The 23,891-nt window shown below is 37.3% G+C and overlaps 1 protein-coding gene across 1 annotated transcript in view; it reads right to left on the bottom strand.

Moving 5' to 3' along the window:
* SLC49A4 (solute carrier family 49 member 4) overlaps positions 1-23,891 on the bottom strand; it is an 82,784-nt gene that overhangs the window by 5,855 nt on the left and 53,038 nt on the right. Inside the window, exons 6-8 of the mRNA XM_040484698.1 lie at positions 23,242-23,309; positions 20,022-20,149; positions 5,831-6,013 (exon numbers count right to left, since the gene is read on the bottom strand). Coding sequence (XP_040340632.1) covers positions 5,831-6,013; positions 20,022-20,149; positions 23,242-23,309 — 379 coding nt within the window. The remainder of the gene's footprint in view (positions 1-5,830; positions 6,014-20,021; positions 20,150-23,241; positions 23,310-23,891) is intronic.

The following is a 23,891-nucleotide window of genomic DNA, read 5'->3' as shown; positions in this document are numbered from 1 at the left end:
TAACAGGCAAAAAGAAGCAGTTAAAAACAATAAGAGAAAAAGCAGTAAAACAGAACAGCATACTGTTTATATTAAAAGTGAACATTCTGGGGACGCTTGGGTGGCTCAGGCGGTTCCGAATTCTGCTCAGGTCATAACCTTACGGCTTGTGAGTTTGAGCTCAGAGCCTGGAGCCTGCTTCATATTCTGGGTCTCCCTCTCTCTCTCTGCCCCTCTCCCGCTCATGCTGTCTGTCTCTGTCTCTCAAAAATAAACATTTAAAAAAAATTTTTTTTTAAGTGAACATTCTGACTTTTAAGCAACAGCTAAAATAAAGTATGGTACTTGACAAAGTAGTCTACAACAATGACATTTTCTAAATCTTAAGAGACTGTATTTTATGGGGAGCTACAGTAACACACATATAGCAACAACCAACTTGTCCTTGCTTTCCTCAAACCTAGAAATTTATCGAATATTGCGAAAGCAGACCTTTTATTTCATCAGAGTTGTAAATTATTCCTTCTCCCTGGGTTCAGATGAAATCTATAAAAATGCCTCATAACTGCTGTTTAGTGTTATGGTTTACAGTTGGTTTTTACTACTGTGCCTTCCTCTGAAAAGTTAAGTCCACCTTTTAGTTAAGTTCACTTGGATCAACCAACTACAAGTATTCTTTGAAATTATTTGCCATTTCAGAAAGCAAAAAGGTATGCATCTATATATTTTCCCACTGAAAACCGTTCACATGAACCACAGCTTAGGTGCTCTAATAAGCAGGAAATGGCTTGCTTAAAAGTTTAACATGACCTTCCAGTAGCAAAGTCACCTGCTGTCCTTTCTGAGCCTGGTGTCATATGACATAATTGAACCAAGAGAATCCTGATTCATTGAAACGTTCTTAAACTTGACACCTTTTTAAAAGGAACACAGCTTTCTAATATTCCTTCTTTCGGTCTTTCACTAGAGAAAGTACGAATCCATTCTACACAGTTTGCCTCTCTCTCTGTTTTTGCTGGTTCTCTATCATTTATTATATATACTGCATCCTGAGTACTGTCTGCCAGTTTTACAGTTTAGACAGGTGCTATGCTATGTTTTACTCAGTGAAGTGGGCTCTGCACCAAATGGTGATGTTCTTCTGGGATTATCTAATTAGGATTTCGCTCATCCTCTTCCTTTTTTTCTTCTAGAAGCACTCTTATACTCTTCATCTCATCTTTCCCTTTAATGATGTTATGCTTTTGTTTTCTATCACCTTTGAGTACTTGTCTGTTCCCAGATACCACCCTCCGGAACCAACCTTCTACTTTCTTTGGGGATTTAACCAGAATTATGATGATTTGACAAAATTGCCTCTATTCACCCTCAAGAAGAGCCAGCTGACATCATGATCTCATGGTATAATGCCCTTCTGTCTTCACTCCACACTAAGTATCCAATAGGATCTAACCATAATGTTGTATAATTACTCCCTACATATAAAATTACTCCTGACTAGTCCATACCTGGTGAACCTATTCTGGTAACTACCAGTCAATGCCTCCCCCTCAGCCAGGCTCCTGAATCTTTTGAGCCACAATGCAGCCTCAGATTCATGTGGTCAGCTACTTCAAAAATGAAAGGCCAGAGGTAAAAACGTTTAGTTCATTTAGCCAAAACCTGCTGCAAAGCTTCTAGAACAACAGCAACAAAAAATAGCAAACAATACAAACTTCAGAACAAGCTACAAACTATCAAGTAGAACATGAGAATATATTTCAAAGCATATAAAGAACCTAAGAGCACCCTCAGACTGATTTTGTCAAATTGAAGTTATTAGAATAAAGCTTCATTGCACTGCCTGAAATAACTCACTGAGATTCTCAAGGCAAACATTATACGAAGCAACTCAGTTTTATAAATATGCTTATATTAGGGAGCAAGTAACAGTTTTTGGCTTCTTTTTTTTCTTTTCTTTTTTTTTGAAAGTGACCTTGAAAACCCCAAGACAGAAAAACTCTAAAAAACTTCTGACACTGTTCCAGGTACCCCCAAATAGAATAAAAACAGGACATGGGAGACCCTGTGGCCCAGGGCTCCAAAGAAGCCAGTGCCACTGGCATAGAAACTGGTATGACATCCATCGTCAATGATGGCAATGGCCATGATCTGCAAACAAATCACCAGTGGAGGCTTTCTTGTTTGGCAAGCCATTCTAATGTGGTCATTTTGGGGCTAGTCTGTATAGCCCTGGAAAATTATATCTGACACAGTCACCCACTAAGTAGCACGTTGTGGGGAAATAAAATGCTAGTCAGAAAGTTTAGTACTTCTTCAAGGAGTGACCTACGAAACCAGAGATCTTCATGATGATTAAAATACAGGCCTTCCAATCACATAACTGACGGAATTGAGTCCTGACATGTAACTAACTTCTGGGTGAGTTTTTCAAGTTTTAACGTGACTGAATTATGGCATTTGAATGCTGGCTGTAATGGAAGGGACTTCCATTCATCCTATGAAATGTTTGGGGTACTGGCTGGGGAACTGAAAGTTATTTTTAGGAGATAACTTTGCAGAATCTTCAGACTTGTAATGTATGTATCCTCAAACCTCAGTTGTGAGGCATGTGAACTCCTGCTACAGGACTTGTGGGGCGAGATCAACTAGTCATACATGAAAGAGCCTCAACAAGGTCTTCATGGTTCTAGTAACCTTAGCCTTAGAGAGATGTGGGCATATTTGTATGCGTTTATTACACACACTAACAAATAAACATGTAAAAGGCATTTTTTTTTAATGTTTATTTTTGAGAGAGTGAGCAGGGAGGGGCAGAGAGAGAGAGGGAAACAGAATCCCAAGCAGTGCGCTATTAGCGCAGAGCCCAACACGGGACTGAAACTCACGGACCATGAGATCATGACCTGAGCCAAAACCAAGTCAGACGCTTCAACCGACTGCGCCATCCAGGCACCCCTAGAAAACAGAAGCCTAGGGGCGCCTGAATGGCTCAATCTCTCTCTCTCTCTTTCTCGCCCCCAACCTGCTCACTCTCTCTCTCTCTCTCTCAAAATAAATAAACTTAAAAAAAAAAAAAAAAGAAGCCTAGATATTTAAATTATTACCAGCAAACAGCAAATTATCTAGAAGGAAACAAAACAAACATTTGGTGAGTGCCAGTAATGCCCTGGCCTAGGGCTCTTTCACACATACCTTCTCATTAACTCTCTAAAATATCAAAATGAACTGAGATTTTCTTTTTTCCTGAAAATCATCTTGCCGGATTAAAATTAATAATTAAAGTTTCATTTTTCATAATAATCATGGAGATTAGGCAGAAACCTTTAACACCCACACAAGAGATGTATACAAACATGTGACCAGAAACCAAGCAAAAAGAGGGAAGTTTTTTTCCCCAGCTAGATAAATCCTTGATCACATCAATGAGACAGGAATTAGCAGAAACATTGCTAAGTGTTTCTTCTGCCACCTATGCCAAAGAAAAAACATCTGCTTGTACCTGGTCACTAGGAATCTGCAAAATGGGGGGTGAACGCCAACTGATGTCAGTTCTAGTACCCTTGCGCCAGACTCCAGTCTCTGTTGAACAAGTTGAAAGCTGCAGCTGGACCAGCAGAGTGACACAGACTCTCTACTGGCCAAGCAAGATGGTCAGGGGTACACTGGGCTCTTCCATAGTCAGTGTAAGGGTAGTTAGTCTCTGCCTTAAACTGATGAATAAACGTGTGTTATGTTTTAGAGACCACATGCAAGAGGTTTCTGGAGGATAACATTATCGGGCTTCTACTGTTGTCATTTTTATATACTGGGAGGACAAAACTTATTCCCATTAGACAGAAAAAAACACGCTCTACCAGGCTGCAGGGACCACTTAGCAGAGCTGTGTCCATGGGCTGGAAAATTGTTTCTATCACCTGAAGGGGCAACATAGCCATCTCTCATACTTTACCATGCAAAAAGAGAGGCATTAAGCCTCTTAATTTCAACTGTGACAAACTGAAGTGGATTAAAGCTGATGTGTAATAATTGTTTATTCTATTTAGAATTGTTTGTTCTGTTTAGAAAACACATTGGAGGGAAAGACCTTATTCTAACACCTCCTGATGGCATTTTCCCTAATGGAAACACATGTTTTCAAGAGGACTGTCAACAGGAGTCTGGCTTCATCAATCTCTCTCTCCTTCATAAGAGAAACTGACCTCACATCAAGTTTAGGAAAGTTAAAACCTACTTCGCCTGCATTACTGATTGGTGGAAATGATCTAGTTTGTTGTTAATCATATATATTAAGAAATTAACATATCATTTGGATGCTTTTTGCTGTTAGGTGAAAATGTTATATTAAAAGTTGTCTAAAACCCAGGCCAGATTCTGTTTCATCAGCTTTGAAAGTTTCAAAAATGTATTTTCCAGTCAAGGTGGTTATTGTGGCTATTATTTCAATTATAAGACTGTCAGGAAGTTTCCTATAAAATATTAGGCCTCTTGGATTGTTACACTTTAGAGCATGTGTTACATTTGAATCTTAAAATTAGATTCTTCCATGTAAAAATTATCCAAATTTACTGGTATTTGATGAGCAGTTAAGAGAAAAGCAATGAGGAAAAAAAGGTAGTAATAACAGATCGCTTATGATGAGGAAATAAAATAGGATACAAGCCTAGTAGAAATTAATAAAAATTTACATTCAAGAATCACAAGTATAAATCCTTAACATGCAAGAAAAAAATACTAGATAATTATGCTCAAATGTTTCAAAACAGCAAGACAGATTTTGGACAGAGAAGAATGAGTATCAGAGAAAACCAAACAGCTGTGCAAAACGGAGTCACTACAAACCCATGGATCCCAACCTCAGGTGGTCTGCCTTCAGTGTGCCCAGCAATCTTTCCAGCTGTCCCTGTGGTGTCTCCTCCCATCCCTCCAAGGTTATTTTAATGTTCCATTCTCTCCTTAAGCCCTGTCTCCACTATCTTCCCACCAGCTCTTGACAGACAACTGGCTTCTAAGCAGAAGCTGGTGCCATCAAGAAGGAGCTCCTTCAACAATCGCCCTGGGAAGCGTGTCTGCCTCTGTGGCTGCCCGCACTGCTTCCTCTCCTAACTCCTTTTGTCCAAGTCTAACTCCTCCACTTGAGTTCAGGACCCCATCCCTTCCTCTCTTGTAAGGGCCTCCCTTTTTTTCAAAGGCGTACCCACTGGGTACTTCAACCTTCTTTTCACTCTATACCTGTGCTGACCAATTCACTAGCCACTAGCTATGTGTAGCTATTTAAATTTCAACTTACATTAATTAAAATAAAATGGTAAAAAGTCCAATCCCTTACTTGCACTAGCTGAGTGTGGCTAGTGGTACTGTACTGGACAGTAAAGAACACTGCCAGCCTCCTAAAAAGTTTCATTGGAGAGTGCTGTTCCTTATATTCTACCCACTCCTTGGGTGACCTCTCATTCATCTCTAAGGATTGACACTACAAATCTACCTCTGACTTTAACTTGTACCTTATGTTAAGACAGTAGATTCTAAGTATCTTTTAAAAAGCAATATACCAGTGGTTCTCAACAAGAACCAGTGTATTAGAATCACTTGGTGGGTTTTTAAAAATATAAATACAGGGCCCCAGTCCAGGTTAATTAAACCAGAAACTCTAGGGAGTGAGGGTGCATTACATTAGTCTAGGATGCATTTCAAGAAAAACAAAACGGAGGATCTTTTTTTTAGGCACCTGAAAGCTTTGTCAAAGTAATTTGCTTTGGTGAGAATTCTCCATATAAATTCCCTATACACCAGTGCCACAAACCTCTCTCGTAATACATTTAGATAGTAAATAAAAAGTCAAATTTCTTACCTGTGTGATAAAATGTGAGAAAAAATAAAAGTACTCCCATGAACATATTACTTAAAAAAGTAACAACTCCACAAGTAATTCCTTCTGGAACTGGGTAGACAGTCTCCACAAAAAGCTCAAAAAATATAGGTATACTGCTATTCAAGAACACTCCCAGGAGAATGCAGGAGGCATATAATGTCACTAAAATGAAAACACAAACATTTTAGTTTCATGGTAGCAACAGTGAGTCATATCAGATAGATCTTCTGGGTATTCTCTTTCAGAAGTATCAACTCTGGAATTTCATATCTTTTCAATGGTAGTTGATAAAGTTTGACAAAGCATCACATATCTGTCAGCTCTTTGCTCAGGTTTTGTGGAGTAGATAGGAGAAGGTTTTGTTGCCAGATGACCATCAGGATTTGCTTTATCATTTTGGTTTGGATTACTTCAAAGCACAGAAGTGACTTCACCACTATAATCATTTCACCACTATAATATATAATTAAAAGGGTTCTTCTCCCTCAGTCACACTCCTGGCAGACAGAGGTTTAGATAAAATACAGCAACTTAATTTGAAATCTAAACTCATTCTATAATTTTAAAGAAAACTTAAAATCTAAGAATAAATGTAAGAAACATTAAGTGTTCCTAAAAATTACATATTTAAAAGGACTGGTTAGTAATCATCTTCAAATACAAAATAAAAATATTCAGTATGTAACTCCCGGAGAAATGCTAAAAATATAACTAGTCTTCAGTTTTGGAATTTTGTGTTTTTGGAATTTTGAATTTTATGTCAACAGTTTTTAAAAAATACATAACTTTCTATATGTTAACCAGAATTTAAATAAAAATTCAGAGAAAAAATTAAAAATATGTAACTTTTTAGGAAGATAGAATAAAACTTCACCCAGAAATGTATAATAAATAGTGGTTAGATTCCCAGGTTAGCAATAAAAAGCCCATTAACCCTATTCTGTAGTGAAATCGTTGATCTTTGAATAAGGGCATTATTCTTATTCTTAGAAAAATGTCTAGGGAAATGCACCCAACTCCAAGGAATTTTTTCATAGCTACAAATGCTCATTATTTTAAATTTGAAAGTGAAAAAAGAACCAACGAGGTAAAAATGATATCCTATAGAACACATCACTTTTGGACTAGTAAGTATATCAGACCCACAGATAATAATGAGTAGAATTCATTCTAAGCCTAAGGTTAGCAGGAAAATACATTTTAAGAATTCTGAAGATCTAATTGGCTTTATTAAATGATTCATAACTGGGCAGCATCCCATCCAGCAAGTAGAGGGGAACTTTGGGGAAAATATTTTATTTTTTCTGGGAAAATATTTTGAATATTTGTTAAGGAAAAATTCTTTTTTGAAAATATTTATTTATTTATTTTGAGAGGAGTGTGCCAGCAGGGGAGGGGCAGAGAGAGGGGGAGAGAACCCAAGCAGGCTCCACGATGTTAGCACAGAGCCCAATGTGGGGCTTGATCCTACAGCCTGCGAGACTGACCTGAGCTGAGATTAAGAGTCAGACATCTAACCAACTGAGCCACCCAGATGCCCTGGAAAAAAAATTTCTGTATAGGAACCTCAACTTCCATTTCCTCCTCTAATTACACTAGCCTTTCAGGATTATAAAATATTTAGCCATTCTTTTTTTTTTTTTTAATTTTTTTTTTCAACGTTTATTTATTTTTTGGGGGACAGAGAGAGACAGAGCATGAACGGGGGAGGGGCAGAGAGAGAGGGAGACACAGAATCGGAAACAGGCTCCAGGCTCTGAGCCATCAGCCCAGAGCCCGACGTGGGGCTCGAACTCACGGACCGCGAGATCGTGACCTGGCTGAAGTCGGACGCTTAACCGACTGCGCCACCCAGGCGCTCCAATATTTAGTCATTCTAATAACACAAATAGCTGGTGATTATACTGATTTTCTTTGACTAGGAGACACATATGAAAAGAGAGAACAAAAGGATGACTGTGAATAAAGAACATACTACTGGCTAAAGCAGTGACCACATTTTCACAGAACTAAACGGGAAGCATCTGATAGTTAAAATAAATACCACTTAAAATATGAAGTAACTTTCAAGATTCTTTTTTTTTTAATGTTTATTTATTTTTGAGACAGAGAGAGACAGAGCATGAACAAGGGAGGGTCAGAGAGAGAGGGAGACACAGAATCTAAAGCAGGCTCCAGTCTCTGAGCTGTCAGCACAGAGCCCGACACAGGGCTCGAACTCACGGACTGTGAGATCATGACCTGAGCCGAAGTCCGCCGCCTAACCAACTGAGCCACCCAGGCGCCCCTCAAGATTCTTAAAAACAAAACCCCTCATGCTCACTATATATTTGCTAGACACATATCACATAAACAAATCAACACATTCCTCTTCTCATGTGACTCATTAGTGGGACATTTGGAAATGTAGGGATGGAATGTCATCGGTAGCTTTTATAGCATATTCTATCTACAAAACACTCTATAATAATTTATCAGCCAGTCAGTGGTAATCAGAGCAGAGATGGCTATCGACCCAAACACAGATGAGTCTAAGAGTTCAAAATAAGAGAATATTGAAATAAATGCCAGGAAGAATCAATCTCTTAAGAACCAGGAAGTGCTACTTCTAAAGATTCACAAACTACTAATAGAATCAGCTGTTTCTAGGAAACACATTTGGAAATAATCCTTTTGACATTTTTATGTCTGAAATATACCCTTACATGTAGTTTATAATCAGGCAAGTGAAAATGAAAAATTACCACAATATGTATATAATAGAACAATTGCATGTTGTAAAAGAAAGAAAGAATGATAATGTAATGATAAGGATATACAAAAAGAGGACTATCAGTATGAAGTCTTGAAAAGAGAGGTTTGGTTTTATCGATTTTTATCAAGCATGGTACAAAAAAAAAAAAATGAGACACACACACACACAGAATTTCTCAGAGAAGCAGAGCTTGGTGAAGCAGGGGGCCCCATCTGAAAACTCAAGATCATCCAACTCCCTTGGTTTCATTTCATGTTCATTAAGAATCTTATGATTTTGGTTTCCTAGGTATCTGAATTCTGGAAAGGGAAGAGGAAATCTTTATCACTGGAAATATTAGACTTCTATTATAATTAAACATTGTTGATAGAACTGTAAATAGTTCATCTTCTGATGGTAATTTGAAAATGCTTTTCAAAATAAATAATGCACTTACTCTTTGACCCAACAATTCCACTTCTAGGTATTTATTCTATAGCTATGCAGGTACAAGATTATGGAGAACACTCATTGCAATATTGTTTGTAGTACAAAAAGATTATTAAATAAGCTAAGTGCCCACCGATAGGGGGTTGGTTGTTTAAAAATGTATCAAACATCAAAGGTGTATTATGCAACTATTAAAAATGGAAGTAACTCTGTCTATACTGATATTAATGATATCTAAGGTATGTAAGTGAAAAAGGTGAAGAGTGTTATCTTTTTAAAAAGAACACACACATTGCTGTTTGTAAATTTATAGAATTCTCTGGGCAAATACCTAAGAAACTGACATACAGGGTTGCCTCTAAAGAGAAAAACTGGAGGCCACAGGAGGGTAGACATTTTTCATTTTATACCTTTTTCCTATTATTTGAATTTGAATTATTTACTTTGTGCGTATCTTAGCTATTTAAAAACAAAAGAACTGGGGGCGCCTGGGTGGCTCAGTCGGTGGAGCGTCTGACTTCAGCTCAGGTCACGATCTCATGGTTTGTGAGTTCGAGCCCCGCGTCAGGCTCTGGGCTGGTGGCTCAGAGCCTGGAGCCTGCTTCCGATTCTGTGTCTCCCTCTCTCTCTGCCCCTCCCCCATTCATGCTCTGTCTCTCTCTGTCTCAAAAATAAACAAACATTAAAAAAAAAATTAAAAAAAAAAGAACTGTATTGTAAACTAACGAAATAGCAGCTGATCCAACCTGCCCCCTGTAAGTTTCTTAGCTCACTGATTCAGAAATGGCTATCACTGAGTGGCAAGACCCCTAGACCTAATGTCTACACCAGGGAGCCACGTAACTCAGCCCTTGTGCAGGATCCTTGACACAAATATTCTCACTTCATTTTATAAGAATTCCTATTACATGTAGGATAGATGAGCTGAGATGTATAATATAACTTCAGAGGCCAGTAGTCAAAAAGCCAAGTATTTTCAGGGTGCCTGGTGGCTCAGTCGGCTAAGCATCCAACTTCAGCTCAGGTCATGATCTCACGGTTCCTAAGTTCGAGCCCTGTGTCAGTCTCTGTGCTGACAGCTCAGAGCCTGGAGCCTGCTTCCGATTCTGTGTCTCCCTCTCTCTCTGCCCCTCCCCCGCTCACGCTCTGTCTCTCTCCCTCTCAAAAATAAAATAAACATTAAAAAATTAAAGAAAAAGCAAGTATTTTCATTTAATTCTCTCACTCTTGGGGTTTGCTTCTTCTATTATATGAAAATGATGACCAAGAGGTTGTTTTACACTAGATGGATGTGCTGAAATCACTTGTTATTGCATAAAGGATCAAAATAGTTTACATAGGAAAGGGTTAAATTAAGATCATTCATAATCAAAGTGGGGAAAAGTAGCTGTGTCAGGACTGAATTCATATACTCCCCAGTGCTCTGGGACATGCACAAAGTAGAAGCCGATTTGAATTTGACTTTCATTTGAGTTTTTAGTTTAGAGTCTGATACAGTATCTTTATACACTGGTTTGTCTGATCCAGTGGGTGAATGTCATCTACGAAAAGTCAGGCAGACAAGATAATTTCCTGCTTGTCAGAGAGGGCTCAAACTACATAATTGTTAAGTATTTCTATGACTTTTTATGATACTAAAATTATAATAAACTGCCTTTCAATTAAAAAGTCAAGGTAATTTGGTAGAACAAATACAATGCTGATGCAGAGTTTTCTCAAAGAAGTTAATAAAATTTCACAGGCCCACAATTCAAACTGCAAAAAACAAAGTCCTGTGCAACACAGAATACAGTTACAATGGATGTATTTCAAGAACACAAATTGGATCATAACCCTGAAACTACTACCTCCCCCACTCCTGCTCCCAATGGCAAACCAAGTCAGTTAACCTTAGGGACATAAAACTACGTATAAATACATTTTTAGTAACCCAAACACTCAAACCTTAGGTGTCATAAAATAAATCACAAAATTTCAGGTAAGAACTATTCCCATTCAACATTTAATGAGATTCTTTTTTTCATTATTATTATGTTTATTTATTTTTGAGAGAGAGAGATAGAGTGTGAGCAGGGGAGGGGCAGAGAGAGAGAGGAAGACACAGAATCCGAAGTAAGCTCCAGGCTCTGAGCTGTCAGCACAGAGCCCGACCTGGGGTTTGAACTCACGAACGGTAAGATTATGACCTGAGCCAAAGTCGGACGCTTAACTGACTAAGCCACCCTGGTGCTCCAACCATTTAATGAGATTCTTAAGATATCATTAATAACAAAACAATTTTCAATCTTGGGTTTACATAATTTTTAAGGCATTTTTAAAGCTGTTTTCAAATATATTATATTTGATCACCTTATCAACCCTTTGAAGCAGGTAAAGCATTTTACAGATGAAGTGACGAAAGTTCTGGAAGTCAAAATGACTTATTTGGAAACAATGTAAATTAGCTTTGCTAAAAATAATATAATTAAGGTGTACAGAATCTAGCATGAAGCCACTGTGTCAGACTGAAAAACAAAACAAAACAAAAAAAAACAAAACAAAAACCCCCAAAACCCCAAACAAGACTTGGTATTTCCTTTATTCAATCATATTCACACAAAAAGCATGCTTCCCCAATCTGTGTTCAGCACTAAAAGCTCGAAGTGACTGAACATAAATAAGCTAGATGACAAAATAAAAAACCCAAAAAGTTACAAAGAAGATGAACCTTAATCATGATACATGTAAAATGGGTTCAAAAATTATTGTTTAGGTATTTAATAGGGAAAACATAAGCCTTTTTTCAAAACCATTTATCAGGCACCTATTTTTTGTAAGCCACTATGTTGGAACAATAAATAGGACACACCGTATCCTCAAATGACTCCTAACCTAAAGGAATATGATCGACAGCTATTGGCTTAGTAGCCATTTATATGCACAGTGTGAAGAAAATAATTATACTTCATTCTTTTTTCTTAAAAAAAAAAAAAAAAAGCTATGTCTAACCATGAGAAGCAATAGCCCCAACTATCAGGTGCTGAGTACAGCAGGAAAAGTGGGCTGAAATCTATTAGCAATAGGTTTTAAGGAAAACCCTGACAAAGTATGGTAGGTTTAGAAGAGACTGATTGTGGTGGTCAGTGCTGGGAATCCATGTTTGATGAGGGCAGCTTGTGAGAACTGGTGGATGCTTAGATTAAGGCCAGACAAGACAGGTACAATGTTTTGGGGGTGTCAGTGGAAGAGGGAGGGAGCTGGCCTGCCCTGTGGGCTGTGTTGCTCCAAATCAGCTCTCTCCATAGGAGGAAGAATTTCCCAGGACCCAGAGCTGATAAACAATGGGACAGGGAATGGCTTCCTCATCCAGGCGGGATTCCAGTTGCAGTGAGATGGGCATATCTCTGGATTGTAAGCGAAGAGACTCACTTATTGAATGATAAGTTATACCAGATGATAACTGAGGTTCATTTAAGCAGATCAATAACAAATAAATTTAGGTAGAGAGCCTAACTAAAACTAAAACTTTCATAGGTGCTTCTCAGTAGATATGAATAATACAGAATTTCTTTCCAGTTTTATTAGGAAGTATTATAAATAAGAAATAAGATTATAAAATAAGTACAATAGGGGCGCCTGGGTGGCGCAGTCGGTTAAGCGTCCGACTTCAGCCAGGTCACGATCTCGCGGTCCGTGAGTTCGAGCCCCGCGTCAGGCTCTGGGCTGATGGCTCAGAGCCTGGAGCCTGTTTCCGATTCTGTGTCTCCCTCTCTCTCTGCCCCTCCTCCGTTCATGCTCTGTCTCTCTCTGTCCCAAAATGAACGTTGAAAAAAAAAATTAAAAAAAATAAAATAAAATAAGTACAATAAATTTTTATCATGAAAATTTTTAAAGATTAGAATCAAGAAATTTCCCTAAAGAGTTGGCTTATTAATGTACTTTATTGGATAAATTTTATGATTATGCATACTGACTAAATTTTATTTTATGATAAAGTTAGGAAAGCTACCTGGGAATTATTAGATTAAACCTTTATTAAAAATATTTCTACAATCTAAATTAACCTTGATATTGCATTTGAAAATACTCCTTCAGGAAATAAAGACACGTGTAAAGAGAAACAGTAAACGTTCACAACATGTTTGCTCATGGGTTTTAGGTGTGTTGAATATACGGGACACACACATACATATGTACACACACACTGATATAACATTTCTATATTGTTGAGCTGTGCCTCTCTTCTCAGCCTCAGATTTTCTTCCTAAAAATGATTGTTGTGGTCTTCATGATCTGCCACTGATTAAAACATGCAGTACATGAAACCGTGGTTTCAAAAAAGTATAGGGCATATTTTGCTGCAATATTCATTAATAGCAATGACTTTATTTATGTTATTATTTTATTTGTGTCCCTTGTTTAGCCTCTTTGTTGGCATGGTTAGTCCTATAAAGGCTGACAGTTATGTTTAGAGTCTCTTACGGTGGAAGGCAAAGTAGTTATCTTGCAGAAATGAAGCACAACTAATAACTCTTTGAAATAGTGGGCCCAGGGTAGAGATTGGTTGTACTGTATCAGGTAGTACAGGTATAGGTTTATCAGTAACTTTTAAGTTCCCAAAGAACTACTTATGGTTCTATAGAAGGCAATGCACAGTTGCATCACGGAACACTGATCACCTGGTCAAGCCCTCTATCTTTCAGAAACAGAGTCTGTTTACAGACTCATTTCTCTTCTTGAAAATCTCCATGGATAAACATTATAGTATCTTGCTCAATAGGTCCTATCAGCATATCATGGCTCTTAATTTAAGATTTTTCACAAATCCATTTTCTTCCTTTAATCCACCTTCTGTTTTTTCCTTCTTGATCACAGAGTCATGAACATGAGTAACAGTCACTTCTAGTTCATAAAGTTGGAAAGAATAATTAAGTCACTTACCTACCTTTCCTTAAAATCCCTAATTTCCTTAAAAGTGTGCATATTATAATCATGCTCATCATCCCTTTCTGAGTTTTCTCATTTCCCCTCCATTTTGGGGTAAATGTATGTTTTTATTTCCTTGCATGCTGTTAAAGTGGGACATAATTATCTTAATAAAAGCAAGATATATGAAAATATATTAAGAGGATCACTCTCTAGCCTATACATGTCACATGCCTTTCAATACAACTGAGTATATTTTCTTTCTTCAAATACCACTTGAAGTCAGCTTGTAGTCACCTATCATTGTCAAGGGGCTCGTGTCTAGCTTATCTTTCCCCCTTACTCCCCACTCACTATCTATGTCTGACTTCGCCACTGAGGCCTTCCAGTAACTTGAATTAGATAAAGAACCTCCCAAGGCCACTTCTGCTAAAACTCAAATTATATTGTTTCAGTAAACTCAACACCAAAGTGCTAACATTTTTCAAAATGCCGTTTTCAAAGCATTTATCTGTTCAGTGAAAAATGACTGTGTGAGTTGTGGCAAACGGGGCTAGATGTCTACTTTTCAGATAAGGTGAAATGCATTTTCATAACTTTGTATATAGAATAAGCTTCAAGATTTTGAAACTCACATTATCTAGTCATGAATTTATTTATTTGCCCTGTTGAAGATACTTCAATTAATAAACATATAACACAATTATAAATACTGAGTCTCCTTAAGGAAATAAAAGCATACTGCTGATAGCTTCCAAGGGGATATATATATATGCAAGTACACGTATCAAAATGGTGCACTTTTATGGGGCACCTCGGTGGCTCAGTCAGTTAAGCCACCAACTCTTGATTTTGGCTCAGGTCGTGATCCCAGGGTTCTGAGATTGAGCCCCACGTCAAGCTCTGCGCTGACAGTGTGGAGCCTGCTTGGGATTGTCTTTCTCCTTTTCTCTCTGCCTCTTCCCCACCTTTCGATTGCTCTCTCTCTCACAACATAAATAAATAAACATTAAAAAAATGCACCTTTAGATAGAATGGAATGATTCAGTTTTTCTTCTATAGAGATGGCAACAATAGTATCAAGATCAGTGGACCACAAAATATTGCAACAGAAGGTTTTAGCAGTAACAGCACTTTTAAACATGGCTTGAACAAAATTAACTAGCTTTTAATTTATTAAGTCAGTAATTACAATCAATGCATATATTTTCACACTTTTCATGTAGAGTCCTCTGTTATTTAAAAGTAACAAAAGGAATACTAAATTTACTGGAAATGGTAAAAAGACTAGATATTTTCCACATTAAAAATAGAATAATGACTGGTAAAAAAGAAATACGAATTTGCCATTACTGGCTTTAAATATCAGTCTAAAGGTCTAGATGTGTCTATAATTAGATTTTGTAGTAAGTTCCCTTTCATGAAACCTCTTTTACTTAGAAGGAATTAGGTCAGATTTTTACAAAGGCAGTAAGAGTATCTGTGACAGATTTATTCAAATTCTCCATTGTTCCACTAAAATGTGCCCTTTTGCCTTTCTGCAGCTAGTGCTGAATAACAAAGAGTGGCCACAGTTGCTATTATTTGCAATAAGTCATATCTACTGAGATTCAAAATGCAGGTGGGGTGCCTGGTTGGCTCAGTAGGTTAAGGGTCCACCTCTTGATTCTGGCTCAGGTCATGATAAGTGTGACATCGAGCCCCACATGGGGCTCCACAGTGACAGTATGGAGCCTACTTGGGATTCTCTATCTCTGCCCCTCCCCCACTCTCTCAAAATAAATAAATAAACTTAAAAAATGGAGGTAATGTACACTTCATTCACTCACTCACTCATTCACTCATTAGTCAGGATCTAGGGCTAGGTAGTGGGTTGGGAGTTGGGTGTCAGAATTTATAAGGCACGAGTCTATGCTCCAGATTTTATGATTGGTAGGGGAGATAAGACACACATTCAAGTAACTATTAAATGGTATCAGGAAAGAAAAAAAATCCCACTATGATCATTCAGAGAAGGACTGAAAAGTCTAGGTTTCAACAGTGTGCTTTTAATTTAAAAACGCATCTTTCAGGAGTTTCTTTCTTTCAGGAGTTCCTAAGTGACATTCAAAAACTCACTTGCAATTGAAAACAACAGTAGAATTTATAAATTCAGTTGTTAAGATGGCCACACAAACTCAACCTTTCAATTCTGGCTTTGATTTAATTTAGAATTCTGCTTTCCTTTCTGTCCAACATAATTGTTTTCAAGGACAGATGGGAAAACCATAGTCCTGACCAAGGTCAATAATATCAATTTTCCCTTAAGATTTAAAAAGATGTATAGTTTTCAAATATATACTCTCTTTTTTCTGATTATAAAAGTAAAAAAATGCTCATTATTACAAATCTAGACAAAAAAGAAGGCAATAAAAGAAACATTCTTACTGCCACCACCCAGAGATAAAACTGTTAATTCATTCATGTTAAATAGAAAACACATAAAATTTAATGAATGCAATATCTTATAATGAATATTCTACACTTAATTCAAGGGAAAAACGTGTTCATTATGTACTCACAACTTTGTTCTTATAAAATCTAATAGATACATACAAAAATCTGAGTGTAATGTTATATGAGGAGTTGTAAACTAAAGCTATTCTACCGGAATGTTGTGCAATTGCTAAATTATGAAATTATACCAGAATAAAATAAAACAAAAAATTCTGGCCCAAAATACTTGCCAAAATTGCTCAAAAACCTAATGTAGGTATGTTAGTATAAAAAAAGTGCACAGTATCCAAAACTTATTACTCTGGACAACTGGGCTTTATAGGCAAAGCAATAAAAATTAAAGTTAAGGATACCTGGCAGGATGGTACAAAACAGAGATTTCCAAACCTTCCTTTGCAGCACCCTTAGTGCCTTAGTAATTTTTTCATGGTGCCCCAAGGCCAAAAGAAATAGCTAACAATTCTGTTAATTACATAGTTAGGTCCAAACAATTTAACATATATTATATATACATACATATATATATATATATATATACACATATATATATACACGTATATATATATGTATATATATATATGTGTGTGTGTGTGTGTGTATATATATATATATATATATATACATATATATATATATATATCTCAACCACAATTGCTTACTAATGAGATGCGTGCATCTGATGGGCAATGCATGCCTTCTCAAATCTTGGGATCAACTCTTACAATCAGATCGACACCCTCATTTCCTGGTCCTGATTTTTGTGCAGCACTTGCTTTTTATCACAGCAGCTGCAGGAAACCTAACTTCGCAGAGATGTGATGTCATCGAAAAGAATGTAGTAAGATCTAATGACAAAACTGGGAACTCTCTTGAACTAGAGGTTCACAAAGTGTCTGATAGATGTGGAATATCTCTGTGTTTCCTTCAGAAATTTAGGGGGTATAGCTCAGGGGTAGAGCATTTGACTGCAGAAATTTAAAATAACCCACATTGCCCTTTTGAGTTTGCTGTGGAACTCCAGGGAAGCTGGCCTGGTGTAGTTTGGTAGTTGTGGATATAGGGCAACCTATAAAAGTGTCACTGTAGAAGTGGTAGGAACTCCAAAATAAAGGCTGTCTTTGGAGTGCCGGGGTGGCTCAGTCCATTAAGCAAGCATCTGACTCTCTATCTCAGCGCAGGTCTTGATTGCAGGGTTGTGAGTTCAAAGGCTGTCTTTTGAAAAATTTGGTACCTTTGATATATAAATTGCTGGTCCTTTTATAACAGAGCACTGAAATCCAAATTGGGATACTATGACATATTATTTTATAGACCATGAGGGCTCTGTTATTGTTTCTTCCTTTTTAAAATTTTTTTGAAGTTTATTTATTTTAAGAGACAGAGAGAGTTGAGTGGGGGAAGGGCAGAGAGAGAAGGAGAGACAGAATCCCAAGCAGGCTCTGTGCTAGTGCACAGAGTCCAATATGGGGCCCGAACTCATGAACAGTGAGATCATAACTTGAGAGGAAACCAGGAGTCAGACACTTAACCGACTGAACCACCAAGGCATCCCCACTTACTTTTTTTTTTTTTCTTAATAAAAGATTGCTCAAGATGCAGATTTTTTATTCCATTTGTAAGTAATAGCCACCTACTGGATTATGTGTTTATTATGGGATTATTTGTTGTAAAGGTAGAATATAGGATTCTTTGTTACAAAGTAGGCTATAAAATTGTAGGATTATTTGCTGTAATAAGCACTTGTATGGGTAAGAGTTAACAAGAGTCTGAAGTGGCTCTATTGGGGCCTATTGACCAATGGCATGCGTATTTCATGGGGGCTCCATTAGAGAAAGGTTCCTTTTGTCCGTATACAATTAAGGCTGCAGATGGAATTAAGGTTACTAATCAGTTGACCTTAAAATTGAGAGCTTATCCTGAATTATCTGGGTGGGTTCAGTATAATCACAGGGATCCTTAAAAGTAGAGAAAAGAGCAGAGGATTAGACCTCAGAGGAAGATGTGACTTGGAAGAAAGGCGCGGGTAATGCTGTGTGAGAAGGACTTGACCCATGGCAGGCTTTAAAGATGGAGGAAGAGGTGCCTGGGTGGCGCAGTCGGTTAAGCGTCCGACTTCAGCCAGGTCACGATCTCGCGGTCCGTGAGTTCGAGCCCCGCGTCAGGCTCTGGGCTGATGGCTCAGAGCCTGGAGCCTGTTTCCGATTCTGTGTCTCCCTCTCTCTCTGCCCCTCGCCCGTTCATGCTCTGTCTCTGTCTCAAAAATAAATAAACGTTGGAAAAAAAAATTAAAAAAAAAAAAAAGATGGAGGAAGGGAATCCAGGAATCTGGGTGACCTCTGGAAGTCAGAAAAGGCAAGATAGTGTATTCTTCCCTTGTCTAGAGTTTGCCCACACTTTGACTTTAGCCTAGTGAGACCCACATTGGACTTCTAACTTACAGAAATGTAAGACAATAAACTGGTGTTGTTTTAAGCCACTGTATTTGTGATAACTTGTTATAGTGGCCATGGTAAACTAATATAGACCCCCAAATGACAGTATTGATAACAACACAATAGCGGGGCACCTGGGTGGCTCAGTTGGTTGAGTATTTGACTCTCAGTTTCAGCTCAGGTCATAATCCTGGGTCATGGGATCAAGCCCCAAGTCGGGTTCTGTGCTGAGCATGGAGCCTGCTTAAGATTCATTCCTCTCTCTCTCTCTCTCTCTCTCCTAACCATCCCCCCCCCACCACCCCTCTCCCCTGATCATGCTCTCTCTAAAATAAAACAAAAAAAAAAAAATGCAATAGCAACTATAAATATTTCAGGTCAGGGGCACCTGGGTGGCTCAGTCAGTTAAGCGTCCAACTTCGGCTCAGGTCATGATCTCAGGGTCCGTAAGTTCGAGCCCCTCATTGGGCTCTGTGCTGACAGCTCAGAACCTGGAGCCTGCTTTGGATTCTGTGTCTCCCTCTCTCTCTGACCCTCTTTCCCCATTCATGCTCTGCTTCTCTCTGTCTCAAAAATAAATAAACATTAAAAAAAATTAAATATTTCAGGTCAATTAGATGAGCTGAATAAACTGTCTGTAATATACTTCCTAAAGGTATTTTCTAGTAAGTTTTGTTTTGTATTGATAGTGTACGAAGACTGAATAACCTATAGGTGTAGAAAGAATTTTACTGGTATATACTTCAAACATCACAGCTTTTTGCCTCTGTTCATTTTCCTTACTGCTTAATGATGTAATGGCTATAAAGAAGATAAAAATTTCTGTATTATGCTCTGATATGAATTTTAAAAGAATATAGGCTTTTCCATGCTATATGAGTTTAGGCTAAGGATTACATTTCTTTTCCATGTGAAAATACCAATGAAAATATTTTTAGTTATTCTTGGACTCTTTTTAGATGGGAAGATAGTCTGATGTCTGGACGTGGGAGACCTTTTTGTATATTTATTAGTTTTAGAATTTTTATAGTTTTATAGTAATTATTATTATATTTCCGTTATATCTCTAACAAGGAAAATTCCTACTGTCTGGGTTTATATATTTTTGTGATCTGAAAATATCTATTCAAAGTTCAAAATAGTCTGTGTTCACCTGTGGTTAAAGGCAGGTGTGTGATGCTGTTCAAACAGGTCAGGGTGAACCACGTGGATGACAGTGTAGCCCCAGAAAACAGGAGGAGAAGAATTAGTTTCAGCATACCCCTGATAAAATCTGCAAACCTGAAAAGAAACAATGTTCTATTATAATTCTACTTGGATTTTTAAAATACTGTTTAAATCAATGACACACTTTCATTAAGCAATAATTTCTTGAAAAAATTTCTAGGAGTTCTTTTTAAAGCAAGTAAGAAAACCTTTTTTAACTAGCACATTTTGCATATATCGTGGCAAATATTTTTTTCTCTTACAAAACATACAAAATGTGATCTCTGTTCAAGGTCTGTAACTTACAGGATGGATTCTGTGTTTTTTAAATGCTACTTTTACTTTCTTTATATATTTCTATAATTTCCAAACATCCTACAATGAGCGTTATATTATTCTAGTTTTAGAAAACAGGCTAACTTGCTGACATCAACTTGCAAACATGGCTCTCCCAAAATTCAAACTCAGAGAATCCAAATGCTTACCCACAGAGCCACCGGGGTCCTATATGATCTGGTCTGTGCCTCCACTCTCCCTCTGCCTTACTATTCTCCAGTTGGACAGCCGTGTTTTTGTTTCTCATACAAGCTAGGGTTGTTTCCCATAGCAATATGTACCTTTGGTATTTGTCCTGTTTGCCAGGAATGCTGGTATCCTCATTCTTCATGTGACTTTCTCTAGCTTAGTCTGGTCATTCAGGTCTCCGTTCAATAAAGCTCTCCCTGCTCATGAAAGAAGCCCTCACCATCCCATCTCCACACTCTATTTTCTTCACAGCATTGATCTCTATTGGCATTTCTTTTGTTTTTGCATTTACTTTTTGTCTTCCCTATTAGTAAGCTCCAGGAGAGCAAGAATGTAGCTCTGGAGTAATGACTACTGTCCTACAAAGGTTGTGGCTAATGTTTCAGGGCATTTTAAGTTCTCAAAATTTCTGCTTTTTTATGAATTAACATGAAATTAAAAGGCAAATGGTAGAGATGCTTATTGTTTAGTTATGACCCACAACTTTTCCATTTGCCAATTAACTTTTCCTCATCTGCTAATTTGTACAGGCACAATCCTCTGGCTGTGCCTACATGCAGCGTACTCAGGCCTTCAGAATTGTTCCTGCTGCAGAAAAACTGATCTCATCCCAAATATAACATTTACTGTGTTTTTTCTACTTTGAAGTTTTAAAGTTGATTTTAATTTTTATTGTAATTATATTACTGTCCTTCTTAATATTTTCAATACTATCTTTTGTGCTTATTTGACATGATAAGGTTAATCATGTTTGTAAGCATTGCCTGGACTAAAATAGCTTTCTGTGACAGCTGATGCCATCTTTTGGTGGAAAACATGGATGCATCTTTGCCCAGTGACTTATGTTTGTTCTCAACTATTAAAGTTTACCAGCAGAAAATTCTTTTGTACTCTGAAAACGTTCCACAGCTTCACAGAAATTTCCCTCAAGAAACTCCGAAAACAGTTTTCATGCCCACCACTTTTTTATGTTTTGGTATGCTGCAAGAACATACTTGTCTGATAGGCAGATGGCAAAGTATGAGAGAATAAAATGGTTTTATGGTATAATCAGAACTGAATAAAGTTGAACAGTGAGAGAGCTGACAGGGCCAGGTCACATAAGAATAAACTGACCACTGTGATTTGCTATTTATGTAGACCTAGTCCTTTCAAATGGGCTAATACCATCAAAATTATTACACCTGGTAGTGGCCTTTAGCAACATAATTACAAAAAAAATCACCCAAACACTAATGTGTATAAGGAGATTCTGTTCTAGGGATCCCCAAAATGGTGTTATGAACATAATTTTAAAATTGATTCTAGGCCTAGGAGATAGCTATAATTGACTTCAATCCAGAGTAAGGGTCGTATTTTTTAGATCTTGCATTTCAATGAATTAAAAACAGAAATGTCCTCAGTCTCATTTTTCCCTCTAGCTCTATTTCTATATAGATAAAATTAAGGGTTTACAGAAAGAAAATAAAGCAAAAGGTACATGTGAGATGTCATTTCTGCTATACAATAGTTCCTCTTTGACCTATCTAATGCTCAGAATAGGATTTGGGAAATGATGATTCACTATAATTGGCTTGGATATTTAATTAGAAAAATTAGATATGATTCTGTCAAATGTGACAAGTCAATGTATTTCAGTATTTGTGTAGTGGTTTCCTACAAATGCTATCTTCCTATTCCTCTTCTTTAGCTTTTAGATTTTATTCTTTTATTTCCCTAACTTATAAAAACCTCAGGGTGATTTAGAAATCAGTGTCAGTTTATTCTTTCATTATCCCAGGAACACTATGCAAACTGTAAGGTCTAGATATATTATCCTGTGCCAATTATGTTTAAGTATTTAGAAACTGAGGTGATTTACATATCTTATTTGATCTCCCCAAATATGTAATTAGATTCTTCTCTTTCTGGTAAAGTTGATTGCCTAATTTTGTTTTTGATTAAACAGGGTAAACAATTTGGGAAGTGAATAACTCATCTCTTTGGAAACACCAAGGATAGTTTTATAGGCAGTCACCTGGATGAGTGACATTTCTGTTCTTTCTTTCTTTCTTTTTTTTTTTTTTAAGAAAAAATAAGACATTTTCCTTCCTCTGATTCCTTCTAAAAATGTGTTGTCATAATGGGTTAGGATCAAAGGGAGTTTGATGACTGGAAGTCTTTATGGACACTTTTCATCAAAATGGGATAAATACAGGGATGTACCTGCCAAAAAAGACCAAAAATAAATATCTGCTAATCAGATACTCCCTTTTCATGTAAAGTTCTAAAGATGTTCTTACAAATGATTCTTTTCAATTCTTTTCTATTCTCGATAAATAATCAATTTTCCCTTATTACTGTATTACCTTTCTTTGGGCTCCATTTGTAGCTTCTGTTCTCCAATAATATGGAGACAGGCAGCTTAATTACACTGGAAACACATTTCTATCCTCTGGAAACAGTTGAAGACAGACTACTCCTGAGAATGTTTCTTGCAGCAGCAAATTCTTACTGCATGTGAATTTTCTTGTAGCCTGAACAAGTGCCCTTTCCGGCTTCTGCCTGTTTTATTTTCCCCTGAATTTTAACACTTATCAAAAGGAGCCATTTTTTTGTTTTTGGTTTGGCCCACCCACATGTTTAACGTAAAATATTCTTACCTTGCCATAGCTATTCCAACAACACAGCCTCCAACTATGGACCAAAATCCAATCCAGCCAGCATCTACCTGCGGAGAAAGTGGCAGCCACATTTAATATAAGACTATCATGTTGCAATTTAGAAGGCAAGAAATAGGGGCGCCTGGGTGGCGCAGTCGGTTTAAGCGTCTGACTTCAGCCAGGTCACGATCTCGCGGTCCGTGAGTTCGAGCCCCGCGTCAGGCTCTGGGCTGATGGCTCAGAGCCTGGAGCCTGTTTCTGATTCTGTGTCTCCCTCTCTCTCTACCCCTCCCCCGTTCATGCTCTGTCTCTCTCTGTCCCAAAAATAAATAAACGTTGAAAAAAAAAATTAAAAAAAAAAAAAAGAAGGCAAGAAATAAAGATCCTCTGTCATCAATATGTAAATATATTTATATATTATATATACACGTATAATTCAAATATAATCAACAGCTAAATGGCAACAAATGTAGAAAATGAATAAAACGAAAGGATTCATGTGTGACTAATTAATACAACTTATCTAAGTAAATATATCTTATTTAAGTTTTTATTGGAACATTTAAATCCAAAAAATAATCAGCATCACAAACAGGAAAAGGACAGAAGATGGTCAGTGACTTCAAGAAGCTTAAATATAGGCAACATAC

The sequence above is a fragment of the Herpailurus yagouaroundi genome, unplaced genomic scaffold, assembly GCF_014898765.1.
Source record: "Herpailurus yagouaroundi ecotype Mexico unplaced genomic scaffold, PumYag 162, whole genome shotgun sequence".
In the NCBI taxonomy this organism is placed as follows: Eukaryota; Metazoa; Chordata; class Mammalia; order Carnivora; family Felidae; genus Herpailurus; species Herpailurus yagouaroundi.
Note: the sequence above shows the minus strand (reverse complement) of the source record. Positions and strands in the feature narration are given on the sequence as shown.